Source organism: Microplitis mediator, chromosome 1 (assembly GCF_029852145.1).
Source record: "Microplitis mediator isolate UGA2020A chromosome 1, iyMicMedi2.1, whole genome shotgun sequence".
NCBI classification, from domain to species: Eukaryota; Metazoa; Arthropoda; class Insecta; order Hymenoptera; family Braconidae; genus Microplitis; species Microplitis mediator.
The window spans coordinates 11,937,686-11,948,338 of NC_079969.1; the positions used below are offsets into that span (position 1 = coordinate 11,937,686).

General features: G+C 23.7%; 1 protein-coding gene across 1 annotated transcript; it reads right to left on the reverse strand.

Annotated features, from left to right (window-relative positions):
* Positions 1–1,445: 1,445 nt before the first annotated feature.
* On the reverse strand, positions 1,446–8,699 carry LOC130664368 (probable cyclin-dependent serine/threonine-protein kinase DDB_G0292550; the record flags this gene model as incomplete). Its single annotated transcript, XM_057464185.1, has 3 exons — positions 1,446–2,114; positions 2,277–3,719; positions 8,394–8,699. Coding segments are annotated over 3 exons (2,418 nt in total), but the record flags the coding sequence as incomplete, so codon positions are not given.
* Between the last annotated feature and the right edge of the window lie 1,954 nt (positions 8,700–10,653).

Genomic DNA, 10,653 nt, shown 5'->3' on the forward strand with positions numbered 1-10,653 from the left:
TGTAACACTTGATTTGAAAAATTAACATTCTGCGTGATTTGGTATTCACAAAAGGTATGGAGACTATATAGTCTCCATAGCAAAAGAGAAAGATTCATATTAAAGAGAAGTCATATGACATATGTCGTGACATCTAGCAACTATTCAACATAGTAAATTTAAAAATCAAAAGGTAAAAAATATCTCTACACTTGAGGTCTTGTTGACGTCATTTGTTGATGTCATTTGTTGCGTCTCAAATTTTGATGTCTCATAGACGTCTAATAGCAGCTTTAAGTTTTCGTCAAATTTATGTGAAATTTAACGTCAAAGAGCTCTCAAAAGTTGAACTGAAATTTTTTATGTGTACTGTATGTCACTGAGACGATAAAAGTTTCAGCTCAAAAATTGTGCTGAAACTCTGGTTATCTGGGCTCTTTAATGATGTACCGACAAATGATGTCGTTGAAAGAACTTTCGTGCACTTCCTGATAGCCAGACTTTCTGAAAGAAAGTTGGTTGACAACAAATTGTTGCCAACTTTCAGCTTTTATAACTTTTGAATACAAGTTGTAACCAACTTTCCCTGAATGTTGGCGATAATTTAATAATTACCCTAATAGCACAGTTTGATTCAGCAAAAGCTTACTTTACAAAAGTTTCCTTGAATTTTTCGTCGAATTTCAGTCAACTTCGGACTTTCCTGTTTTTTACGTAATTTGACGTAAATTTACTTTCCGAATTAGAATGCAAATTCACTTCAAAAGTTGACTAGAAAAAAGTTGTCGTCAATTTTCAGGCAAATTTTATGTCAATTTATTGTTAATTTGACTTGAAGGGTAGACATCAGTGACCCATAATCCGATTACTCAGATCTATGTTTGCCCAGAATTCTTTTACTCAGAATCCGTTGACACAGAATTCTTTTACACAGAATTTCTATCACCCATAAATTCTATAACCCAGAATATCTTTAACCCAGAAATCCGATTACAAAGGATTTCTTTTACCCAGGCACCTGTTAACACAGATTCCTTTTACCCAGATTTCAAATTTTTCAATTGATAGTTTAACAAAAATTCACTAAATGGCAAATAAATAACTATTTTTGAATAATTAATAAAAATAATTAGCTATTTTGAAAGAAAAAAAATAAAAAATTGACTCTTGGGCCAAGGCTGGCAAACTTGGATGTTGGTGCTACGATATTCCAGCGAAAAAATAAAAAATATGCCTAGGCATCCGTTAACACAGATTACTTTTACCCAGATTTAAAATTTTCTAATTGATAGTTTTTGTGAATAACCTCTATTATTATTATTATTATTGTTATTCTTTTTATTATTATTATTATTATTATTATTATTATTATTATTATTGTTATTCTTTTTATTATTATTATTATTATTATTATTATTATTATTATTATTATTATTATTATTATTATTATTATTATTATTATTATTATTATTATTATTATTATTATTATTATTATTATTATTATTATTATTATTATTATTATTATTATTATTATTATTATTATTATTATTATTATTATTATTATTATTATTATTATTATTATTATTATTATTATTATTATTATTATTATTATTATTATTATTATTATTATTATTATTATTATTATTATTATTATTATTATTATTATTATTATTATTATTATTATTATTATTATTATTATTATTATTATTATTATTATTATTATTATTATTATTATTATTATTATTATTATTATTATTATTATTATTATTATTATTATTATTATTATTATTATTATTATTATTATTATTATTATTATTATTATTATTATTATTATTATTATTATTATTATTATTATTATTATTATTATTATTATTATTATTATTATTATTATTATTATTATTATTATTATTATTATTATTATTATTATTATTATTATTATTATTATTATTATTATTATTATTATTATTATTATTATTATTATTATTATTATTATTATTATTATTATTATTATTATTATTATTATTATTATTATTATTATTATTATTATTATTATTATTATTATTATTATTATTATTATTATTATTATTATTATTATTATTATTATTATTATTATTATTATTATTATTATTATTATTATTATTATTATTATTATTATTATTATTATTATTATTATTATTATTATTATTATTATTATTATTATTATTATTATTATTATTATTATTATTATTATTATTATTATTATTATTATTATTATTATTATTATTATTATTATTATTATTATTATTATTATTATTATTATTATTATTATTATTATTATTATTATTATTATTATTATTATTATTATTATTATTATTATTATTATTATTATTATTATTATTATTATTATTATTATTATTATTATTATTATTATTATTATTATTATTATTATTATTATTATTATTATTATTATTATTATTATTATTATTATTATTATTATTATTATTATTATTATTATTATTATTATTATTATTATTATTATTATTATTATTATTATTATTATTATTATTATTATTATTATTATTATTATTATTATTATTATTATTATTATTATTATTATTATTATTATTATTATTATTATTATTATTATTATTATTATTATTATTATTATTATTATTATTATTATTATTATTATTATTATTATTATTATTATTATTATTATTATTATTATTATTATTATTATTATTATTATTATTATTATTATTATTATTATTATTATTATTATTATTATTATTATTATTATTATTATTATTATTATTATTATTATTATTATTATTATTATTATTATTATTATTATTATTATTATTATTATTATTATTATTATTATTATTATTATTATTATTATTATTATTATTATTATTATTATTATTATTATTATTATTATTATTATTATTATTATTATTATTATTATTATTATTATTATTATTATTATTATTATTATTATTATTATTATTATTATTATTATTATTATTATTATTATTATTATTATTATTATTATTATTATTATTATTATTATTATTATTATTATTATTATTATTATTATTATTATTATTATTATTATTATTATTATTATTATTATTATTATTATTATTATTATTATTATTATTATTATTATTATTATTATTATTATTATTATTATTATTATTATTATTATTATTATTATTATTATTATTATTATTATTATTATTATTATTATTATTATTATTATTATTATTATTATTATTATTATTATTATTATTATTATTATTATTATTATTATTATTATTATTATTATTATTATTATTATTATTATTATTATTATTATTATTATTATTATTATTATTATTATTATTATTATTATTATTATTATTATTATTATTATTATTATTATTATTATTATTATTATTATTATTATTATTATTATTATTATTATTATTATTATTATTATTATTATTATTATTATTATTATTATTATTATTATTATTATTATTATTATTATTATTATTATTATTATTATTATTATTATTATTATTATTATTATTATTATTATTATTATTATTATTATTATTATTATTATTATTATTATTATTATTATTATTATTATTATTATTATTATTATTATTATTATTATTATTATTATTATTATTATTATTATTATTATTATTATTATTATTATTATTATTATTATTATTATTATTATTATTATTATTATTATTATTATTATTATTATTATTATTATTATTATTATTATTATTATTATTATTATTATTATTATTATTATTATTATTATTATTATTATTGGGAGAACATGTGATTCCGAAGTGCTCTGAAATAAAAGGCCGTTATTCAGTAAATAGTGGTTTGGTTATTATAAAAAGTGCACCAATGCATTGATAAAAACATGGTGAATCAATTATAATAATAATTAATGTTATTTGAAGTTGTTAATTATTTAAATTTGTCATTTTGATAAGTGTATTAATAATTGAGGTTAGTGTAAAGGCGGTGTTTCAACAACATTAAGCGGCACTGCTTAGTATACAAGAAACGACATAGTGGTAAAACGGTTGATATAATAATAAGATGGCTGGAGAGAAAGTTAAAGAATATCAGTGTTATCTATGCAAGCAATGTAATTTAAAGACACCTAAAGAATGTCATTACTGCAATAATAATTTTCACCCAAGCTGCTTGAAAAAAAAACATAAAATTATTGATGAAAGTGGAGATTTTTTAGTGTGTAAATCACATCAAGTAGAAAATACAGAGGAGGACGAGGAGAGTATGATGATAGTTGATAAGAATACAAGGAAAAGGAGAAAGCATGAGACTGAAGAGAGTGTTGATAATTATGAAATATCCCTTAAAGTCGATAGTATTTTGGAAAAAATAGAGGAAATAGGAATAAATCAAGAGAAAACCATCAGAAAGATTAAAGATATTATAGTGACAGAATTGAAAGAATTTAAAACCACAATGGAGGACATGATAGTTAGGACAATTAAAAATGAAATTAAGCTTTTAAATGAACGAAATGATAGACAAATGCTTATTACTAAAAAAATAAGTGAAACAGAGAACTCGTATGCCAAAGTAGCCCAGAAATCTAAGTTTGATAATATTGTAGTGGAACCAAAGGAATCCCAGGACAGTGAAAGGACAATGCAGCATCTTAAAAGTAAAATTGACGTTGGGAAACTTGGAATAGGAGTAGATAAAATAAAGAACGCGCAGAAAGGTAAAGTGGTCATTGGGTGTGCGAATAGAAAAGATACAGACAAGCTTGTAGGAGAACTGAAGAAAACCATAGGACAAGAATATAATATTAAATTACCTGCTAAAAAATTACCTAAAGTTAAAATAATTGATGTTGAAGAAGAGATAGTATTAAACATGGACGAAAAGCAAGTCATTGAAATGATATGTAGTCAAAATGACATCAAAGTTGAGGAAGTGATAACGATGCGAATTAAAAAAATGATAAAAGGAAAACAACAAGGCTTGATAATCATGGAAACGGACCCTAAAACGCATAAAACATTAATGGATAAAAAGAAAATTAAAATAGGTTGGAACAGGTGCAGAGTGTTCGACTGTATAAGCATTGTACGGTGTTATAAATGTTGGGGATACTACCATTATGCGAAGGAGTGTAAGAAAGAAATTAAATGTAGAGTGTGTGCAGAAAATCACAGTGAAAAAGAATGCAAGAACTTAATAAAAAGATGTGTTAACTGTGTGAAAATGGTGGAGGAGTATAAAGTGAATGGGGTTAAGATTGATCACTGTACGACTGATGAATCATGTGAATATTACAAGCGAATGGTAAATAAAGCTCAAAAGAATATAATATATTTTAATGAATAGCAACGAAAAAGTTATTGGAAGACAGGGGGATCACATTTGTTGTTAGTTAATATTCAGGGATTTATCAGAAACAAAAATGAACTGGAGATATTAGCTAATGAAATGAAACCAGAAGTTATTTGCCTAACGGAGACACATGTGACAGCGGACATCGAGGAGCATGAAATAAATATTGATAATTATAATCATGTTAAAATGTACTCAGAAAATAAGAGAACGGGAGGAGTTATAACATATATTAGAAAGGATATCAAGTATGAAAAAGTAGAAAAAGTAGGAAACGTAGTAGTAGAAGAAAACAATATCTGGATGTGCAATGTTAGGTTAAAAGGTAAATATGATGGTATCATTGTTAGTAATGTCTACCATTCCCCTAGTCAAAGCAATGGACAGTTTATAAAAAGGCTTAGAGAGGAAGCAGAAAATTTAATAGAGAAAGGACAGGTTATAGTGGTTGGTGATTTTAACATCGATGTTAGCAAAAAGACTCAGTACTCTAAAAAACTATTGAAGGAAATGAAAAGTTTGGGACTCAAGCAGCGGGTTAAAGAGCATACGAGATGTACAATGAATTCGAATACAGTGATTGATTTAGTATTTTCTAATGTAAATATTGAAACAAATGTACTGACGAGACCAAGAATTACGGATCATTATATGGTGGAGGTAGTTATTCCTAGGAGAAATAAGACAGCAGGTAATAATAATGATAATGCTACTGTCTTCAGGAGGGACTTTAGTAACTATGATAGCGAAAAACTAATGAAGGTGATTGATGAAAAATATCGAAGTTGGTTGAGTGAGAAGGAAGATAACAAAGAAATCCAGACCGAAAACCAGATGGTGGAGTTGATAGAGTTAGTAACAGAGAGTATAAATGAAATAGCACCTAAAAAAAAGAGAGTGATAAAAACTAAGTGGAATGGCAAACCATGGTTTAATAGGGACATAAAAAGATTTATAACCGATAGGGATAAATTTGCTATGGAGGCTAGAAACAAAAAATGTGAAGAAAGCTGGAATAAATATCGAATCATGAGAAATCGGGTCGTGGCAGAAATTAGAAACTCAAAAAAACGATATTACGAACAGGAAATAGATAAAAATAAAGGGGATTCTAAAAAAATGTGGAACAAGTTGAAGGAAATAATTGGTAGTAAAAAAACAGGCAGTAGAGAACGTGATATAGTTTTTGAAAATACAAGTTATGAGGATGAATTGATAATCGCTGAAAAATTCAACAAGTACTTCGTGGAAAGTATCGAGAAGATAATTGATGAAATAAATATGGAAAACAGGGAGTCTGAGAGTGATACCGATGGAAAAGAATTAAAGAACGTACTGAGTGAATTTAGACAGGTAGAAGTCAATGAGATAGACAAGATAATAAAATGCTTGGATATGAATAAAGGAAGAAGTGAAGAATTAAATGCAGATATAATTCATAAAACATGGGAGATAAATAAAGAGATAATCACTAGTATCATCAACTGTAGTATTAAACAGGGTATTGTACCAAAAATATGGAAAAATTCAGTAATTCATCCCATACTTAAAGTAGCGGGCAGCAGGAAAGCAGAAGACCATAGACCAGTTAACACGCTTCCGGTGTTAGAAAAAATACTCGAGGAAATTGTTAAAAAACAAGTAGAAGAACATGTTGCTGAGAATGGCATACTAGAAGAGGAACAATCTGGCTTTCGGACAAGACACTCGACTGAGACAACGCTACAGAAAACGATTAGTGAATGGAGAGAGATGTTAGACAAGGGTGAAATAATAGGAGTAGTGTTTATAGACCTTAAGAGAGCCTTTGAGACAATAGACAGGACAAAATTGGTTAAAATACTTGAAAAATATGGAATAAAAGATAGGGCGCTTGAATGGATTATATCATATCTAAGTGATCGAACACAACAGGTACAGTTTGGCAAAGTTAAATCTGAAAAACTGAAAGTGCAATACGGAGTACCACAAGGATCAAAGTTAGGACCATTATTATTTACGCTGTATATAAATGAAATAGTTAAGATTGCGAAAAAACACGGCTGTGATTGTAAATTATTTGCAGATGATAAAATTTTATATGTAGGGGGTAAAGATATAAAAAAAATTGAAGTAATATTGAACAAAGCTTTGAAAGAATTAGAAAACTGGCTAGGTAATAATTCGCTGAAAGTAAATACTAAGAAAACTGTATACATGATAATACGAGATAAAAGAAGAAAATTAAATGATGAGTGTGATATTAGGGTAGGAAATGAATGTCTAAAAAGAGTGAAAGAAACTAAATATTTAGGAGTAGTTTTAGATGAAAATTTAACGTTCAGTAATCATGCTCATTATGTTGCGCAAAAAGTAAGTAAAAAGATCGGATTTTTGAAAAGAATAGGGAAGGAGGTAGGATATTTCACAAGGGTAATGATTTATAAGACATTGATAGCACCGCATTATGAATATTGTGCAACATTATTGATAAACCTAGATAATAAATACTTAGAATTATTACAAAAGACTCAAAATAGAGCTATGAGGGCTATATTGAAGGTTAATAGGTATACGAAAATAGAAAATATGCTCGAAGCACTATGTTTCATGTCAGTAAAACAAAGGATAAAATATAATGTATGTATTCTTATTTATAAAATGATGAATAATTTAAGTCCGGAGTATCTATGTAGAGGAATCACGACATACAGCCACGAATACGAAACGAGAAACAGGGATAAGTTAGTAGTAAGAAAGATAAGGACGAAAACTGCTCAAAAAACGTTAGAGTTTTATGGTTTTAAATGGTATAACCAATTGACGAAAGAAACAAAAATTTCTGAAAGTTTGAAGGTTTTTAAAAGAAAATTGAAAAATGAAATTTTACTGAAAAAAAAAAAAATTTAAGATAAACTGTATGTTAATTTTGTAATTTTGTTATCTAAAAAAGTGCAATATTTATGTGAGGTAATAGGATGTGAAATGAAAACTATGTACAAACAAAATAGCTAAAGAGCTAATTAAATAAACACATTATTATTATTATTATTATTATTATTATTATTATTATTATTATTATTATTATTATTATTATTATTATTATTATTATTATTATTATTATTATTATTATTATTATTATTATTATTATTATTATTATTATTATTATTATTATTATTATTATTATTATTATTATTATTATTATTATTATTATTATTATTATTATTATTATTATTATTATTATTATTATTATTATTATTATTATTATTATTATTATTATTATTATTATTATTATTATTATTATTATTATTATTATTATTATTATTATTATTATTATTATTATTATTATTATTATTATTTCTTTTCTAAGTAAATGCTCAGGGGGTTATCCCCGGTAGTCCGACTCTACCGAGGGCCTCACCTGAGCGCCAAATCGTTACTGCTGCGATGCTTCATCAACAAGATGATCAGCATGCGCAGCAGGCCAAGTTTCTTTGCCTTAGGAGACGGAGGGACCCGAGTATAACAGCCTTTTGCATCCGTGATGCCAGAAACTCTACTTGCGCTGAACAAGTTGGTATTCTAGCTAGTGCAGACACAAACGACTGTTTCATCCCTCCTAGGACGCCAACAATGAGGACGACAAGTTTGACACGGTAACCTGGGTAAAGTTTGCCAATTTCGAACAGGAGATCCTGATATATCTCGTGTTTGTGCTCTTCTTTAACCGTGATGTTATACTCAGCAGGTGCTGAGAACTCAATGACATAAATGTCACGAGTGGTTTTATCAAAGAGCACAATATCAGGTTTATTATGGTCGATTTTCCGCGTTGTTGCGAATCGCACGTTCCAGTTAATACGGCAACGGTCATTCTCAACAACTTGCGGAATATCTCCTGGCAGATAAGGCAGCACTGGTGTTTTATCGATACCGTGCGTATGTCTAAGATGGTAGTAAAGTACTTGCAGAGCAGCATTGTGACGCTGCCCTGATTAAACAACTGAATTCAACCGAATTAAAAATTTTAATTCTGTTATATTCTGTTAAATTCGCTAAGACCGAATTCGACCGAATTAAAAATTTTAATTCTGTTGTATTCTATTCAAATTGAAAGTTAGTGGTCCTAATGGAGCTATGAAACAAATGGCCTGCCGTACGCTTAGATACAATACTTTTAAACTTAGACAATTTAGTGAATCTAATGCCTTAGCCTGGGACTACTGTTAGGAACAAATTAATAAAAATAAATTCGATCACCAAAGGTGGTGTACGGACTAACAATAATGCAGTGTTATGAAACAGTGAAAATGATTCAGGAAGTAGTTCAGCATTTAGTTATCATCGGTATATTTTTGGAGGTAAAGTATACGATACCAAGTTGTATACAAAGTCAATCAAAACAAATAACTCTTATGTATTATTGCATGATAGACAGATAATGCAAATTTGTAATTTCTTTTGTAAAAATGGAGATGCACACATGCAAGTCGAAACTTTAAATGTTACACCGGTAGCTAATCTAGAGCATATGTGGATAATTACTAGTTATACAGAAAATATAATAAGATTTTCCAGTATCGCCTATAAGAGAGAAATTAGTGTATATTAGATTGATCCAAAAAAATCGACTATTTTTTTTTTCTTCATTATATCGAAAATATTGTTGGAAATGACGAAAAAAAAAAAAACTGTCAAAGTTTGAGCTCTTAATATTGATATTAACTGCTGCCACATTGCAATTTTCTATTTCCTGTTTAAATAACATGGGGAAATTTATTTTTTAAGCTTTAGAATTTTGTAGCTCACGGTGGGACCAATACTTTTAAATGTTCATGATTTATTCTAACGGGAAATTTGACGCTCTACAAAAAAGGTCTCTTATAATTTTTATTTCTTCAAAAGTTATTCGAAGTTAAAGTTGAATTGATGATAAATTTTTACATTTTCTGAATTTTTTTACGCAACCATCAACTTGATCGGAAAATTTTATAGGACATTTTTTGTAGAGCATTTCATTTCCTATAACTTATTTTAAAGAAAATTTTCGATATTTCTCACAAGTTGTAAGTTATTTGCCATTAACTGAAAATTTTCTTAAATAATCTAAATTTTGTTGCTTAAAATTAATTATATTAAATTTTCAGTTAATTGAAAATTACTTTCGACTTGTGAGAAATATCGAAATTTTCCTCTAAGATAAGTTATAGGAAATGAAATGCTCTACAAACAGTATCTTGTAAAATTTTCCGATAAAGTTGATGGTTGCGTCAAAAAATTCAGAAAATGTAAAAATTTATCGTCAAT